Source organism: Diplotaxodon limnothrissa, linkage group LG7, assembly GCF_057381915.1.
Source record: "Diplotaxodon limnothrissa isolate DT_005_m linkage group LG7, D_limnothrissa_male_GT1.1, whole genome shotgun sequence".
Taxonomy (NCBI): domain Eukaryota; kingdom Metazoa; phylum Chordata; class Actinopteri; order Cichliformes; family Cichlidae; genus Diplotaxodon; species Diplotaxodon limnothrissa.
The window spans coordinates 60,479,925-60,498,786 of record NC_140602.1 but is presented as its reverse complement, the minus strand read 5'-3'; the positions used below and the strand labels follow the sequence as shown (position 1 = coordinate 60,498,786).

At 41.5% G+C, this 18,862-nt stretch overlaps 1 protein-coding gene across 1 annotated transcript; it reads right to left on the bottom strand.

The window, feature by feature from the left end:
• Positions 1-135: 135 nt before the first annotated feature.
• On the bottom strand, positions 136-18,660 carry snrkb (SNF related kinase b). The gene is made up of 5 exons (XM_085360092.1): positions 18,442-18,660; positions 16,284-16,641; positions 15,775-16,169; positions 5,252-5,393; positions 136-3,251 (listed from the first exon to the last, which is right to left on the bottom strand). Exons 2-5 carry the CDS (start codon positions 16,517-16,519, stop codon positions 2,168-2,170), a joined length of 1,857 nt encoding a protein of 618 aa, XP_085216218.1. The 5' UTR covers positions 16,520-16,641; positions 18,442-18,660; the 3' UTR covers positions 136-2,167.
• Positions 18,661-18,862: the final 202 nt, after the last annotated feature.

The window sequence follows — 18,862 nt, the reverse complement described above, 5'->3', positions numbered from 1 at the left end:
TAGTAAGGATTTTATGAACTGTGAATCAAGTAGCGAATAAAAACATAAAGGTGGAAATGAGCTTTTCAAGAAGAGCATTTTGTTTTCAATGCGAGTTTCTGTGAAATAAACAGACTGCACACCATCCATCCTGCTGACTTATTCCATTTTAATAAATAAATACAGAAAAATAAGTTCATGGCTCCATAGAGATGTGGTCCTAGTTATAATGTAGGTCAGTAGACAGAGACGCACTGAGGAAAGACAGGCTGCAATCACACAGAAGCAAATAATTTTATCCCTCTACTGCACAGATTTTATGCTTCCACGGCTGATGAAACATGAGCGATAATCAGATTTCACGTGACGGCCGCTCTTTATGTAGGTGGGGAACCGACGATGGCGGGTCCTGATGAGAAATCCAATTTGTTGAGCTCATGAAGCTGCAGTGACTGACAACAGCAAGCTCTGGTTACTGAACTATAGGAGCAAGATGTAGCTTATTGTACAGCTTTGACCTTCTGTCACCCTACAAAACATTACACCTTTGTATCTGCGTCGAAAAGGAAAAAATACAGAACACACAGAGCCATTATATGTCAAAATAATCCCACATGGAGTCTCCTCGGCTACACAATAACAAGCCATTGTGGTTGGGGCCGAATGATCAACAAATCTAGCCATCCAGTCCCCGGACACCGCTTGTTAAAAGCTGCCAGCTACAGTAGTCATACTGTGTGCAATTCATTATTCAGTGGGTTACCTCAAGGTAATTACAGTCACACGAGAACATAGAAACAACGACTGTCCTGTCAGGTCCAAGACACGTGGAGGTATATTGTGATAAATGACAGTATTAACATGCGCAAAGTCACATATCTCTTTAGAGAATTCATATCTTTGTCGCATTATAAAAAAAATTAATCAAGGAACATTATATCTGCTCATCCAAAATAATAATAATAATAATAATAATGATAATAATAAAAAAAGTTACCATGTTTAGCAGAATTAAAAAGAAAAATGGAAGATCTGCATCCCAATCAGTGACCAGTGAGTCTAGAAACACTTTATATGGTAAGTTAGGACAAGCCATTCTATTAATATATATTTATATATGTATGAAACAAGGATTAAGAGGACAGGAAATCATATCATCTCTGTCCTATCATATCATAACAGTCTCCGTCTTTCTTTACAACAGCTTATAATAAGAGCTTTCAAACACAGGCAGGATGTGCAAAAGGAAAGTAGTGCTACTCTGCAGCAGAATCAGATTCCAAATAAAGCGCGTAGACGGTCACATAATACATCTGTGCATCCCAAAAAAAATCTGCAGCTATTTTAATAATTATGTTTTTCTCCAAAAAAAAAAAATCCAACAGTCGATGTTCTCATGATGTCAAATGTGTCTATTTTTTAAAAACCTCTTTTTTAGTCTCAATTTAAAGAGAATTCAGGTTTTGGTCCACTGGTCAAACACCCTTTCTCACAGTTTCCTGACAAAATAAACAAATCCATCATAATATTTGGCTGACTGATCAATAATAAAAAAAACACTTGCAGCTCTAGTTTAAAGGTCCATCTTATACATATGTAATAAAATAAGGAATCTGTAGAAGATAATCAATTAATGACTTTCAGAGCTTTTGCAGTCGAGACTAAAATGACACCGCTGTGATGTGAAGTATGAATCCATTTTATGCTGTTAGGCACCATCAAACAAATAAAATGGACTTTAGCTTATTCAATAAAAACTGCTTGTGGTTATCAGATCTCTCTCTCTTCTCTCTCCATCACCTTCTTTCTTCAGTCTCCCAAGTTCATATACAGTTAGGTCCAGTAAAGTTTCTAAGCTACACATTGGAAACAGTCTCGTTTAGTTCTGTGGTGGCTCCTGTACACAGCAGCAAAGGGACGAGGTTCTACTAAGTTTGACTACTGTACTCAGCACCAGCTCTCTGGGTGTTTACCAGACGAGCAAAGTGCTAGAGCGGAGTGTTTGCACGTATGAAGCTGTACACGGTCCTTCATGTACACTCAGCGGCAGAAAGCCTCAGCAGCGAGCTCAGCGGTCTGCCGCTTCACGCGATTTGTTCTCGGTAGCCGGTGACCCGCGGACCGCTAAACAGCCCTTGTCTCCCTAATGTGGAAGCAGCACAACAAATATCGCCGGGGCCGGTTTCACTTAGAGCACGTGGCAGCAGTTGTACTGAGCCAGCGGCAGGATCTTGGGCTTGTTGTGTGTCGGTATGTTGAAGGCCAGAGCTTTCTCACACAGAGGAAACTGAAAGAGACGCTCACGAAGCTTCACGCTGTGCCGTTTTCCCTGCTCCACCCTCGGGGCAGACTCCTCCCGGGTCGTCGCTGCGCTGTGGGGCTGACACCTGTCTGTTAAGAGGTCATCTCTACCGCTTTCTCCTCCCCTGTCGCCTTCTCGTCCTCCTCGTTGCAGCTCCATCTTGTTCCGCCTGGCGGAGGACACCGGGGAGTGATGGGGGTCAGGTTTAGGGAGAGGAGGATGGGGTTTGTTGGTGTTGTTGTTGGGTTCCACCTCCTCGTCCTTTCCTTCCTCTCGGGCTGTGATGTCATGCTGGCCCTGACAGCACGGCACACCCAAAGCCAGCTGGGAGAATGGCGAGACTTCAGGAATCTGACTGACCAGCCTGTCTCCATGACTGACTGGCTGATCTGAAATCACACACCCACTGTCTTCAGTTTTGATTTCTGTCTCCACCTCTGCTTTGTCCCCCTCCTTCATCACCTCCAATGAGCTTCTTAACTCTTCCTCTTCACTGCTGTCTTGATTGTCTGCTCCATCCTGTGTCTTTTTAGTTTCTCTTTCTGGCTCTCCCTCTAGTAAAGAGGCAGAGCCTTCCCCTTCTTTTATCATACTTTCGTTCTCTTCCTCCTCCTCCTCCTCCTCCTCTTCTTCTTCTTCCTCCTCCTCCTCCTCACAGATCTGCTGAAGTGCAGGAAGGTTCTTGGTGATGGGAGGCTCTTCAGCTGGAGGTGGACGCAGGGTGAAGCTGAGGCTGGGCTGCCACGGAGCAGGGAAGGGCTTGTCAGACGATGGCCTTGCAGCGAGTAGATCCCCGCACTCAGGCACTCCTGAGTGGGGAGAGCTGGGAGAAAGGGCCCCTGAGAGCCAGTGCGGTGGGGCCTCTGGACTGAGGAGGGCGTTATCCAACCCCTGGAGCCAGTGGTGAGCCTCAATCTCATCAAGTGAGGAGCGGCGAGATGGATCTTTCTGCAGCATCCTGGAGATCAGACTGACAGGAAAGACAGAGAATTTTATTGTTTGATGGAGGTGATGTAAACGTCTGTTATACTTTAAGCGATAAGCTTTTGGAGCGACTGATTTGACACAGAAAACGACCTGATTCTGATCTGATCTAGGCCATCGGCACACTTATTAAAACCCGTATGTCCAGAAGGATCTTCTGTTCTATTCAGCTCCTCTTCTCAATTGAAACACACCATTGTGTGACCGAGGGCAGAGTCATATGACAAGTGCCGGGTCAGATGTTCGAGGATGTGTTTGCTGCTGCAGATAATCTGACAAAAACCACAGGGCAGAGAGTATTTATGGCTGCTGCCTTTTTAACCTCAGAAGACCGAAGACAAGCTGGAAAAAACCTTTGGGGAGGAAGATGGAAATAAAGCTTCTGTTTTTTTTTACACACACACTCTTTGGTATTCAAGGCTAAGGCCTTTGACTCCCCACTTGTGATGTAAATAAAAAACGGTGTGTAAACGATGTATTTCTAATGGTGCCCGTGTTGTACAGAAACGGCTCGATGATGACAAGAACCGTGAAATGAGCCTAAAAAGTGGCGTGCTGCTGAAAGTCAGATTTATTGTTGGTTTACTGGCCAGTAATCTGAACTTCCCTCTTTCATAACACAGAGAACAAAAAAGATTGGTGCTTGCACAGCATTACAGTCAGATGGAGGTCTGGACTTTGACACCTTGATTCTTTTCTTTTTCAGTCATTGTAGATTTGCTGCTGTGCTTGTAATCACTGCCTCACTGAATGACCCAATTTTCTGCAAGCTTTAGCTGATGCACAGATGGCCTTACATTTGACTCCACAACACTTTGGTACACAAAGGAGCTCAGTGTGACATGTCGCTCAGACCAAATTTACATCACATTTTTTTTCAATGACCTTTTCCCTCACAAAAAAACAAGACGATAACTAATAAAAATATTTGCGGTCGCCAATGCGGACCCTCAGACTCTTAGTAGATGCACCTGTGGTATAAATGTCAATATCCTATGTGACTTCCTGCTTGAGTTATGGGATTCTCAAGTTTTTCAGAAAATTTGACCTCTGACCCTTTGATCGAGATCATTGAAATTTGAACTTGTTTAGGATATTTAGTAGTAGTCAATATCATAATCCTGCGTTGCCTCGAGTTATCGTGTTCACGCCGCCTGCTCAGCTAAGGGGTAAAAATGAATGCACAAGGACAAAAAAAAAAAAAAAAAAGATGACGTGTACTGACACTTTTATCAACAAATTAAAACAAGATGAAAATATCCTCCAGAGACCAGATCCAAGATCGGCGATCAAACTAATGAAGTTATGTAGAAAGGTTTGGAAGTGACCCAATCAGAGGTAATCTCCTTGTGAGTGGGGGCGGTACATCTAGCTCCCAATTCTCTCCTTTCCTCATAAAAAAAAAAACCCACAACAAAATTACATCAATGTGGACAACAGGCAAGAAAATACATATCTGATTTTTGAAAATTAATGTTGTGTATTTGAATTGACTTATTAGGATTTGAGAACTTCCTGGTTTATGTTCACAGGACATCCTGCAGAGGTTGTAACTGGGTTTGGAGGTGTTAACGCTGTCCCGATGTTAACCCAGTGTGTGTGTTTTGGATCAGACTGTTAGGAGTGAAGGTAAGATTGTGAAGACAGATGTGCACCTGTGAGCTTTATTTTGTTTCCGGATTAGCAAAACTAAAGACCCAGAAGTTTCTGTGTTGCAATGTTTGGGATGATTCTCACACTGTTAGGGAGAACTATATGTGCAGCAGGGTAATGGAGCCTTTGAGGAAACTAGGACACTGAAATTATTCAGTGAAACGCACGCTAATGAGATGATTTTACGGTCAGCAGATTTTTAACTCATCTACTGAACAGCAGAACCCTCTGGCAGAGAAATCAAAAATAAAGCATTCAGAATAATAAAACCTTTTTCTTCCTCTGAAGATCTGGCCTGAGAGGACCTTGATTGTAAGCTAAGATTTTACTCACTCTCTGCACTCGTCAGACACATGTTCAGGAATGGAGTAACGACAGTCCAAAATCATGACCAGAGTCTCGCTGTCGTTGGTTTCCTGGAAGGGAGGGACTCCACACACCAGCATGTAGAGGATCACCCCCAGAGACCAGATATCTGGAACACACACACACACACACACACAAAAATCACAAAAATTTGCCTTAAATAGCAAATAATTTCCAGACTGAAAATAGCCTCCCATCCCTCTGCTCTCTCATCATAGTTAGAATACTCCAAGCTCCACGGGTCAGATAGGGTATTTAAAAAATTGCCTTTTTGAATGTAGCTCTACTCATTGATCTCAAGTGGTCTCCTGTCTGCCTTAGAGCAACAGTGAGGTCTAGGGTCAGGGTACACACAACAGAGCAGCTCAGATTAAACTACTGCATTCCTCAATGACGTGAAACAATCTAAGAGGAAAGCTTGTGAGTAACAGCTGGATGTCCGGTTTTTAAGAGTCAAAACTTTAAGCGCTAAGCTGTAGACAACTCGGCTAAGCGCTCCTGACCCCGACTGTAAAACCACATTCACACATGCCCAGGCTTCCTGACCGACAGCACTGCTGACAGCGTGCCCTTTTCCCGTCTCCTCCCTTTCCTTCCCCTTTTCCACTTGCCTACCCTCCCTCTCCCGTCCTGATGTAGCAAGAGGAAGTCGATTCACACTCAAAACGGCCTCAGTGAGGCAAGAACACAGCAGCCGGGTCAAGGAAACTCACGCAAGCTGAGGAAAGCGATCTGAGGGCTGAAGGCCATAACAAACAGATGGCTTGTTGTGGTGTTGTGCTATTCTGAGAATGAACTCCCTTCTATCTTTTATGCCTCTTCTCGTGTTGCTTCCCAAACACTGGAAAAAAGAACACTGAACACTGTTTGCATTGTGTGCCAGCCCCAATGTAACACTGTAAATATCACAGATCGTAAATCTTCATCGCTAAAACCTGTCTCTGCTGATATCCCGTTTCCTTCGTGTGCGACCTAAAGGGTAATTAAAGTGGTCTGACCTTGATTTTACAGCTTTTGCTGCTAATCTTTCAGTTTTCCCCTCCACTGTGGATTCTTCAGGGAACACTGCGCTCCACATATAAAGCTATTAAAACTAATTTTTTTAAGCGTATTTACACATCTTTTGTGTTCTTTCCTGCAGAAGAATTACAGCTGTGAAACCGAGACTGAAACTATGATACAAACACTTGTCATGCCTGTACTGCGATACCTCTGAGGGGCTGTTAATGCATGGTTAAAGCAGGCGAGGTCTGGTAAAAGCCGTAACGCTCGTCAGAATTCAAATACCTACATTCAAAAACATTGACCATTCCAAGGGGCGAAATCCTAAAGATTTTAGTGCCTCAGCTTCTTAACTATCAATCCTTCATTAACCAGCTCATATTACTTGTCCTTTAATTCAGCTTAAGGCTCAACCTGTGACATCAGTGATATCACAACATGAACAATAATCTCGGTTCAAACTAACTGTCCACACCAGTAATAAAATATTAAGCTGTACTCCTGACTGTGAGAAAGACAATCATCACTGGTTAATGAGGTTGTGTTATGAGATAATGAACTAAGGGGACACAGCGTGCTCATTTAGTAACATTTGTCAGTGACACAACCAGTTTAAATCTGAAGGGAACTGACGTTTAAAAAATGAACATCACGCTGTATCAAAAGAGACTTGATATTACTGAACGAGACCAAAAAGTCATCCAGAAAGATACTTTGTTGCAAAAGCAGACAGTTTGATCAGATTTCTCCATTTGAATTTAGTTGAAAAATGCCAAGAGACATGCATAAAATAGCAGTTTTGTACCTACAGGATGATTACCAAAGAGGGATTAGCTGAAAACTTACCATATTTCAGCAAAATAAATTTGAGGAAATTGGACAAAAAGAAGAAGTGGGAGTCCCTTAAATCTATCAGCAACACAGAAACAGTATCTGAAAATTATGACCTTAAGAACCAGGAAAACAAAAACAAAAAACAAAGACCCGCCTTACACTGTATTTCCATTTATGTTTGCATATGTCAATAAATTGCTGCCTCGATTTCCCTTTTTCTTAATGAAACAAAGAAATGAGTACAAATAAAACAGTAGTAGTACAACAAGTGCTTTTTAGAGTTTAGTTATGTTATGTATGACAATCGCTTCGTCTTTTGAAATTAATTAATTTACACATATACCCCAGCTATTTTTTATTTTTATTTTGGAGGGCTTTTTCAAAACTTTTACTAGTTTACAATAAAAGGGAAAGAGTGGGAGAGAATGGAGTTGGGCCGTAGGCAGACTGGTTTTTAGATCTGAGACACATTGAACAGATTGGAGAGACTGAGATAACCAAAAAGCACCACTGAACGACCCTGTACAACTCCTCCATGTAATACACTGTACACACCGTAATAGCTCCACCCTTTGCACATGCTCTACAGTAAAATAACAAATGTTTTACAGGTTAGAGTTAAATGTCAATCATATATATTTCACCTCTATAATAGTCTTGATATTTAAGTGATTTGTATATATTAGTGATCTTTCTTTGTAATATATCATATTATTTAATTAGGTTAGTCTGTTACTGTCTTAGAGCAACTGTAACCCACACAATTTCCTTAGGGATTAGTAAAGTATTCTGATTCTGATTTTAAAGGTTATTGCATTCAGTGCTAACAGACACATGCTAACACGCTACACACAAATGTTTCCAGTAAAAAATAAAATAAAAAAAAGATTCAATGGAACAAAGTGAATCAGCAATCTGCCGATTCGATTTGTTCCATTTAAAGCACCGGATGCACATGTTCGAACTCTTTACCCTTTGAAATCCTACTAGGAGTAACCTAGTATCTGTCATATTTCAGGCCTGCTTATAGAACGAAATGTTTGCACCAGAAGTAAGTAAATGTGGTCTCTGCCTATGCAGCTACCCCATAGGATATGGTCATCAAACCACATAATTGTCAAACTTTATGCAATAGTTCAATGAAACTGGAGAGCTGTCCCACACTGGTGCTACAAGAAAGACGAGCAGTAACCACAATAAATAACATTTATACGGAAAATGTGGGGGAGGTTTAGAGTTAATAATAAAAATGACACATGTATTACCTGAGACTGCTAGACTGCTAACCATAACCCTGAGATGCTCTTTGTTTTCTAAATATCGACATCCGTTTCTCAGAATTGAAGCCCTTGTGGACACAGCACACTTGCAGTGCAATCAGTTTTGCAACTAATTTAGTTCACATTAGTTTAAAATAACACATAATAGTGGACATGTTTTAGGGCACAGGTAATCCTGAAACTGCAGAGATGCAGTGTGCCTGCAGCTACACACACCGTTATAATAACACAAAACAAAACCCTCCTTATTAAATCCTGAGCAAGTCAGACATAAAAGGATTTCAAAAATATTTTTAGGAGTATAATAAAACATTGTGGTACATTCAAATCCTCCTCCATCCAGTGATTCTCACATGTAACAGCCCCGTATGTGATCAGACATCCAGCCATTGTTCCACATTGTTCTCATGACAGTCCAAACAAGAGCCCTCAGTTCTCACCACACGACTATCGCACGCACGCTCATGCACACGCTAATATTGGTCCAGGGACGTATTATGCAACAGGGAGGAGAAACCACTGAGTGCTGGGAGTGTACTTTTCTCTGCTCACTGGGGAATATCACACATTCTTACCATGCATTAGTGGCCTGCTGACAGGACAAAGATCAACAGCAGACACACACACATACATCCATACAAAGTAAACACAAACCAGATGCAGATATAGGCTGAATCACGTTAGAAAATAAGTTAAACTATGAAAACTGTTGCGATACAAAACCTCGTGCACAGAATTCACTGCAGCTTCAAAGAGTTAATGACTGATCTGTGGTTCTCTACTGGGGCCATCTCCTTTTAAGTACACTTTTCAAGGCCAAATACGTCAGAAAGGGTCAGCACAGCTGACTCGTTTCCAACGGGTCCTCAAGTTCAGACTAAATATAAATGCAGCCCTTTTTTTGCCCACATTTGGCCAGCATGAAAAATGCTGTTAGATCATCAGTAACCGATGTATTACAGGAATTTCTCATGATCTTGGGAAATGTTATTATTTTGATATGATTATCTTCTAAGTCTTTCATAAAAATCTTGATAAGGAAGGAAGTTGTCAATACATGAAAATACATACTCATATTATTTTAATAACTGTGAAGTCATCTGGTGTGGTTACCTTGACATGAAACTGTGTTACTTCAAAAGAAATGCAGTAATAAACTTAAAACAATAGTAAATAACAACACCGGCCAAAACGCTAAATTGGAACATTAATGAAATAATGTGATAGTTTTTATTAAATTTTTTTGCAGTGCGTATCAAAAATTCAGGCAAATTACATTTAGCGAACTATTCTGGACCAAAACTGGCATTCATACAGATACTTTTCAGGTTGTTCTGGTAAATGTAATTTTACTAATATTGCTACTGAATCATGTGTTCATCCCCTTAAAACAAATGTGAAGCTTACAGTGAGCAGACTGGAGAGTCCACACAAAAGTAGCTGAGCTAGTCAGGAAGTACAGTTCCCCCCTTAAACACAACAGAAAAGTATTCAAACAAGGTTTTGCTCTGTAGGCACTCTTATGACAAAGTCAGGAACTTATTTTGCTGTGCCATTGATATCTTAAAATAGAGACCAGTTGGTGACCTCCTTGGAAATCTCTGGGAAAAATGTCTATATAAGAACAGTCTCAACTGACTGGTGAGTGGCTGCTGCACCAAAACCCTGCTAATGACTGCTTTAGTTGCTAACAGATTGCTGCTGTTGCCTTCAGTTTGCATGACATGTACCGATTCGTCTGCAAATGCTCGCTATTTTCTCACCAAACTATAGTGACACTGTAAACACCTTCAAAATAAAAGTTGTATCTTACTGCTGCAACCAACACATTTGGTCACAATTTCACTGCCATTTGATGAGTAATACAAAGTACTGGTGACCATGGCAACCTGCAGGCAACCTAAGCAATTGCAAGGAGGTTTTCGGTGCAGCACCGTACACTTTTTTTTGTGACCAATTCAGCTAGCAATTTCCAGAAATCTCCAGAAGCCACTGGCCATGTAATCAACCAGTAACTACTAGATATCTCCACCTCAGATAATATACTGGTTGCCGACAGGTCTCCAGGCCTGTGTGACTGAAGCCTTACACTGACTACTGAAGTTTAACACATTAAGAATGTATTTATTTATTCAGAATAGGATGATGCCATTTAAAATACTTTAGCAATCAATTTCATTTATGGATATGCCATCAGTTCATTAAATTAACAGAAAATTTCCCCCCGCCCTGGTATCACAGAAAGCCATGTTGCTTTCATGTTGCTCTCTTATCCAACATGAAATTCTGAAATACTGGAATTTTAAAAAATATGCCAAAATGCATGTTTAATGTTGAATTCCTATTAAAAAAAAGTGCATCATTTTCCTGGATTGAGATGGTCAGGTGGGAAGCGTTTGCTGACCTGACGCAGAATAACCCTTTAGGCTACTTTCGGGCAGGTGACAGCAAAGACTGTTTAAAAGAACAAGAAAAAAAAAGTTGAGAAGCATTTCTTAGGTCCTAAGAGAGAGCCATTACAAATCACATGCTGTGCCCAGAAACATCGACTGATGCACACTGTTGCACAATATTCCCCCCAAGAAGGATGCATCTGTTTTTGGATTTAGTTGCTAAGAGATAATCTGTTCACTGCACCATTATACTTCCTAGTATGTGTCAACGTTGCTGGTGCTGTGGTTTTCAAGCTTTGGAAAAGTACTTGTTGCTACAAACAGTCAAGCAGCCTTGAGGTTGATATGAAAACACCAACAAAGAGGTTTTGTGCGGAAAACCTCTCGGTAAAGAAGCTCTTCCTTGGTCTAAAATAGGATGTTCAGAGGGGGCTTTACATGTGCTACTCCCCACTGGGTAATGAGCAGCCATGACCCTCCACCCTAAAGCAGACAAATGAGTGGTGTGTATGATGTGGCAGCCAGATACAAAGACTGAACACATTTGTCGACACTGGAGAGCACATCAAAGAGTTCAAAGCCACCTGTAACCCCCAGATTTCATTACTGTTTCTGACTTACTAAGCACTGTATCTAGCATGTAGGTATTTAGAGAATCTAACTGACACAAAAAAGCCCATACATTTAATGCTTCAGTCTGTAAAAAAGCAGCTTTTCCTCTATCACATTTGGGGGTTTTTTCTGATTATGCCATCTTTATAACGTTAGTGCATTTTGCTGAACCTTTCCATGGCAACCAGCTGTCAGAAACACAAACATTTGTAGCTGACTCTCAGAATAATCAGCCAAAAGCAGAAGTTCCTCCTGTACAGAACATACCCGACCACTTTAGCTCTTCCTTTTTTCTTATCTGACATTTCCCTCAACTATATTGCACAGCCCTACTCTTTGTCATAACTCACCTCTTGCTGTCATATTTACATTTGTTCAGGAAGAGCTCTTTCCCACACTGATAAGCTACTATTTTTGTCCTCTTTAATTTATGACAAACTAATTCTCATTAGCCAGTGACTGGGAAAAATAAGGAAAAGACCCACATATATCGTTAACACGATGACCTTGGTCTGTGAAGCCTAACAATTACACTTAGAGTGCAGAAAGTGTACACACATGCACGCACACGGTAAAGGGCAGATATTATGTAACTGCAGTGTTTATCTTTTTCAAAGGCAAGAAGTCCTGCAGACATTCCTGCCTCTACTCTAAATCATATGACCGTCATCAAACACCAGCACCACGTCTTCAATCAAGCTGCATGTTAACTATTGCTGGACTGCAGATTTTGAAAGTTTTACAGTATATTAGGGTTTTATTATGATTATTATTATTATTATTATTAATAATAATAATAATATGACTTTTGAACACGACAACATTTTTATTGGTTTATAATGCTTCACTCTGCTGCTAGAAGGTTTTAATGTCATCATACATAAAGAAACAATAAAACCAATTAAACCAAAACAATAAATAATGTACTCATATGCTTTCATTAACAAACATTAACATCTGACAAAGGGCTAGTACAGAGCCAGTCCTTAGCAGGCTGCCTGTTATCTTCTTCTGTCAGATACAACACCTCTTATTGTTGCTGCTGTTTTTTTAAACACAGTCAGCATACAGCAAGCTTATTAGTGTTGCAGCGTTGGTACGATCTCCATTCGGAGTTCTTCAAAACTTTCTGTACACTTTTTATCATCATGCATGATCTCGGCCTCACTTGATTCCCTGTCGCTGTGTAAGGAGGAGCTCTGAGCTCAGAAGCAGAAAGAGCTCTCATCCTTCATCCTCCGACTTTACAGAATGTTATGCTATCTAGGTAGCAAGCATTGCCGAGCATGCTGCATGGTGTCTTTCAAATTATTGCCCCCCTGAAGAGAAGTTTCAGATTATTAGCTGCTGCTTTATATTGCTTTTTGTACCACATAACTAGAACTGTGGGTAAGAAGGCTGAACAGTTAAAATAGATCCCCTCTCCCCTGCATGTCAGTCCAATATTATAGTACATGTAAGCCCCTTGAAAAGCCACAGAAGCTGCTTTGTCGATTTACTGGTTTGGTGACATCCTGTATAAAGTTATCAGATGTACATCTAGTATACTTTCAGGCTTTAAAGTATAAAACAAAATCCCCACAGCAGCCTGATTATATCAGACTGAAATATCAAACGGACACAGACTGCAGTCTGTGTGTGCGCGTGCAAAGATAGGTTTGAGTCATCTTACTAAGCTGAGATCACTGAGGGACATCTCTTCTTCTGTGCAGCTCAGGATTACGACAAACATTCATGAATATATAGATGCATGTGTGCACGGAGTGATGGAAGTGTACATTTCTGTCAAAGTGACGACATAAACATGAAATCTACAGTTTGAGTCACACTAAGACGAGCAAAAATAGAACAGAAAAATGCGCTTCGAGTCAAGTGAAGCAGAAAACAGGCTTAAAGGATGTAATAATAATAAATGGATTTCAATGGACGCCCTTCGAGTGGACGCTTTTAGAAACAGGAAGTGACATTAAAAAGGAACTAATGCAACTTGTAAGTCATGCTGAAGTTATGTGTGCGTGTGAAAAGATTCTTCAGATCACAATTCTCATCTTTACGACACCCATAAACAATATAGCAAATTCAAAGCACTGGTTTCTTAAATTACAGTTTTTCTTGTTTTGATCCATTTACATGTGCAAATGCCAGTAAAAGCCCTTCTGCAAGAGCACAAACTATTTTACATTCAAGACAGATGCATTTGTAGTTGACAGAACGGCAACCAGACCTTGCCGAAATCCAGCCTATTCCAGCTTAGCAGATAAGACCACCGACATCCCTGAAGCCCACATGCTGAGTTTGCCTGCCCCCCCGGGATGCGCAAGACCAAATCCCTCAATTCTCCTTCTGTTTCTATAAACTCAAATCCCACAATCTATCTGCCGGCTTCACCTCTAAACTCCCACAAATCCCAACAGTACAGAGCAGCCTTTCTAGTAAGGATAAACAGTGATGCACAGTAGTTTCTCTATCTGCTATCTGTCTCTGTCCTCATCTCCCTCTCGCACACATACACACACACACAAATGCTTGTTATGCAGAGTGGGGGCATGCTGGTGAGCTGCAGTGGTTGGTTCCTCTGCAGAACGTGCCCAGTTGGCTCATGACTGGCTGGCTTGCTTAGACTGACCCAGATACACACACTAATCCTCAACGGATATACAAACACACACACACACACACAGACAATTGCATACTAGCACACAAATATGGAAGAGACACACTGAGACACAAGGAAATGCACAGGGATACCTACACAGGGTCAGAGACAAATATGGGCACCTACTGTTCACCCACACAAACAGTTGGGCTCACGGAAACAGACAATACAGGCTTGTTGGTGAATTTTGACTGTGTTAGCAGTTTGTTGCAGCTGCATCAAACACAATCAGTAATTTTTCCACCCATTGGCAACAGCACATGACAAAACAGCTTCATCTTATCTTACCTAATCTGCTGACTCTACTGTGTGAACAAAAGATCTTCAACAGCCGTCAACCAGACTTTAAAAAAGTAAGTTTTTCTAAACTACTTAATCTAAGGTTAAGAAAAAGAAATGTTAAAATCCTCAGACGAAAATGTATATTTTAACAACTTTGCTCCCATGACGAATGGGTAAAATCTGATGTGGGTGCCGACAATGATAAGGCGTCTGGTAGAAAGCTACTGAATTTACCCTCAGGCAAGTTTGCTCTGCTCAGAGTGGAAAATAATTAAATGACATGAAACAGATATTGAAGCCTCGATGGCAAAATTACACATGCTAATCAAAGAAAAGAAAGACTTTGATGCTGCATGCAACCTCTGGGCATCGCTCAAAAGTACAGAGGCCTTTAATCATTTCATTTTTTGAAAAATCTGTAAATTTGTTTCTCTATTAATCGATTTTACGAGAAAAAATAGAGCACACTGACTGCTTTAATTTCTCCGTCGTGTATGTGTTAGAATGCATAACAACTTAAGCATTCCAATACACAAAACAAAGTTCATTATCACATATTTGAGGAGGTAGAACTGACCAATGTCTGCTATTTACACTTTAAAAATGTTCAAGTTTGATAATACAAACACTCCAGTGCAGTTTGTGCTCACCTGTCTACTTATGAGCCCCTGTCACTGGTTTTACTGGACTGCGAGTTTTTCCCACTGTACTTGAGAGGGCCACCCAGATATATTTTGTTTATTATTGACACTTTATATAACTGAGACAACAACTACCTACAGTCTTTCCTGGCTAGTGTGTCTGTAGAGACATGCATGTTGCTATTATGGTGGTTGTTCAGCTGTCTCGAGGCTTTCGTTCAGCAGCCAGATGGACTCCAGCTTCACTCTCTTGGAGTGCATAGTCCTTTTTTCTGTTCTGGAGATCTGAGGTAAGCTGGAGGCTTGCAGAGCAGGCCAAGAAGGCAAGCTAGTCCATCCAAAGGATGAGGAACTCACTGTCGAGGCAGCTGATTACTGCCTCGTTAAATGTAGATATAGAATTAATGACTACAATATAATTATTTACTTGGAATTTATTTAGGAACACAAGGAAGTATTGTGTGAGTATTGTGAGTATTTCTGTGGGATATATCATAAACCTACTAAAAATACTCTTACATTCTACCACTGTTCAACAGTTTGTCAAATATTGTTTTTTCCCCCCTCATAATATTACCATAATAACAGAGTATAAAAACAAAGCCAACAAAGCGGATATTTCTAAATATGATGATGTTATATAAGACTAATTTGCATTTTATGTTTGCCTCCCTTTGTCCAGGTTTGCCTGGCAGCTTTAAAATCTCTGGTCTCAAGCTCAGCGCTTAAAAAACAAAACAAAATAACAACACATAGATACAAAAAAGAAAATACATTTTCTCTGTCTCACCCACAGCCGGAGCATCGTACTCTTCTCCCAGCAGAATCTCAGGAGCAGAATATGCCAGCGACCCACAGCTGGTGGCCAGCATCATCCCGGGCTGGAATAAGTTGCTGAACCCAAAGTCAGTGAGCTTGACGGCGCCTTGCTGAGGGAAGAAAACCACGTTCTCAGGCTTCAGGTCCCGGTGCACTACATGCAGCTGGTGGCAGTAGGACACAGCACGCACAATCTGGGCGAAGTGACGCTTGGCGGTAACCTCGGCCACGCCTCCCTCGTGGCGGAGGATGTAGTCGTAGAGGTCACCGCCCTCAGCCAGTTCCATCACCAGGTAGAGAGTGGTGGGTGTGTCGATGACCTCGTAAAGGCGAACCACGTTGGGATGCTGCACCCGCCTCATGCATCTGATAATGGAGGGACACATTTAAACAAAGATGGTTTCAACCATTCATCTTGAACAGCAAGCTTCTTAGTCTGAGATCAGTATCTGTTCAATCTTTATTTTTTATCATTCATACCTCACTTCCTGTAAGAGGTGGCTCGTTGCCATTACATCTAGTTTTGTCTTGTCTATCATCTTGACAGCCACCAGTTGCCCCGAGTTGACATTACGGCCCAGTTTAACAACAGCAAAGTGACCCCTGCCCAACGTCCGACCCAGATGGTACAGTCCGCTGAGATCAGAGCGACCTGGGCTGCTCTGCAGGTCCGGATGTTCATCCTGGGAAGCATTTATACCTCCAGAGGAGTCCATATTTAAAACTGAGAGGGGCTTCACAAGGGAGCAGGTGGAAATTGGTTGCGTGAAGGTGTCAAGGACTGAAAAAAGGGAGGGAAGGTGCAAGGCAGCGAAGTTCCTCACTGCTGAAGAGTCGCCTGGTTGGACAAAGAAATGACAACACAATGAAACTAAATTGACTGTGCTGATTATTTTGGCCTTTGGCCCGAAGGGAAAAGGGCTTTCGATGAGGTCAGCTGCTGCCATCAGGCACGGGACCAGAAAGAGGCTGATATTAAACATCGCTTAACGAAAGGCACAGAAAACAGGACACGGTTAAATTAAGTAGCGAGGACTAGATTAGAGTGTAGCAGAATTACAGTCTAGCAATAAGAGCAACAGAGTGTAAAATATTGTGTTATTGTCTGAGGGGCTGCGTTTGGCTCCATCTCAAATAACACCATCAAGCACAAATGGCACGCTTAATCAATACTGTAACAAGAAACCATAATGTACATCTGTGCGCGTACGCGAGTGTGTTTGTGTGTCATTAGTTCGGTTAAGAGGGTCACAAGGTGGCAATAGACCTGATGATATCATCATTATATCATCCCCAGCTTCACTGCTGCTTTCTTTTGATTTTTATTAGGTTATTCAGTTGGAGGAAAACAGGTAAACACACGGATGGGAGTTCATCTATAAAGGTGAAAAACAGAAAAATAAAGTAGATGTTGTTCAAAGTTACTAGAAATTAAATCTTTGTTGTGTGGGAAAACTTTAAGCCCAGTAAATTAAAAAAAAAACAAAAACGTTGTTCTACACCTCTGAAGTATCCATTGGCAGCTAATAGCCCCTTTAGTGAATAAAACCTTAAAAAAAATTGTAAATACTGTTTCTTAGGGGTTGTTTTGCATCTCTGTAGGTACTCTGTATCTGTAGTTATTCCATAATTTCTGTAGAGTCCCTTTGCTTCACGGTGTGATTGTTCTTTTGTGCCTACCTGCAAGTCAGTTTTTTACATTTCTGTTTTCATTTTGATTTCGTTTCAGTTATTTCCCAGACTCTGCTTGCTTTCGGTTTAGTTTTTAGTGTTAAAAATGTAGCTAATATTGTTTTTTTCCACCAAACTTTTAGCTTTTATTTTTCTCACGCCGTAGTTGTTTTCACAACTTTTTTCTTCCCATAAGCAGAAGAAACTTTTGCATCTCTTTGTATCTCTAAGTGGGCTTTTCTCTGTGACTTTTCTGTTGTTTTGAGTATCTGCAGTCACCGTGCATCTCTTTCCACAGTTGTTTTTCTCTACTTTTTGTCATGTTGTATCTCTGCAGTTGTTTAACATCTCTTTGCAGTCATTTTCCACTTCTTTGACGGGAGTTTTGAGTGTATTTGGCATCATCTCTGCTTGTTTTTGTGCCTTCTCTCTAACTGTTTTGCATCTCTTTTGAGTTAGCGTTCACTTGATTACACTGACAACTACAACAATCATTTCAAACAAAGGCTCAGAGGACCCTTTTGAGCTATTCTGAGGCAGACATATGATTTTATCAAAACGGACAACTGTTTTTTTCATCTACAACCTTTTACACTATGATTTATTTATCACCAGTATATAACGCAGCATCACTATTATCGGCAGCCTATTTAAAGCCCCTCTGAACAGCTTCTCCGGGCAGAATCAGGCCTCCCTGTCTTAGATATGTGCTAATGTCCTCGGTTGTACAGTTGTATCACATCCACTGCACCCCGTAATCCTGACTCGGGGCTGCCACACTTGTGTTAAGGCCAGCTGTTCTCTTCTTGGCCTCAACTGCAGTCCCGAGTTGGCACACACACGCACGCGCATGTAGTCATCCTCCAAAACAACCATTACCAACAACCTCACGGACACCGACAGAGCTACGGCAGTAAAGTGCCGTTACTGCTGTGAAGATACAGCGGTGGCGGCGGTGCTAACTTACCATTGTCGTGTAAATATCCCGAGTAGCGAGCGGCTCTTTCGGTCACTCCGCGGCTCCACGCTCGGTGTCCCCGCTGAATTCTGCTGTGTGAGTCGGCAGCTTCTTGCTGTCTTTCACAACACTCCCATGTTCCCGGTCCATACTTTTCTCATGACCGCCCGCCTCACTTCGCACTCTCTCCGTGTCCTCGAGCTCCGCGACCGCGCGCCCGCTCATCGAAGTTGCAGAACGGAACTTGTCGTGCGCGCGCGCGTGTCCGGCTAGCTTTTGACGTCAATGCATATTTCGTCTCGCTCGCTCGCTCGCGCGGAGCAGCCAGCGGTCGCGAGCCTCTTGTACGCAGTGAGGAGAGGAAAATAACTGAATGGACGCTTCGGAAGTCCAAGAATTATGTAACGGCTGAGGTGTTTCGCTCTGTAAA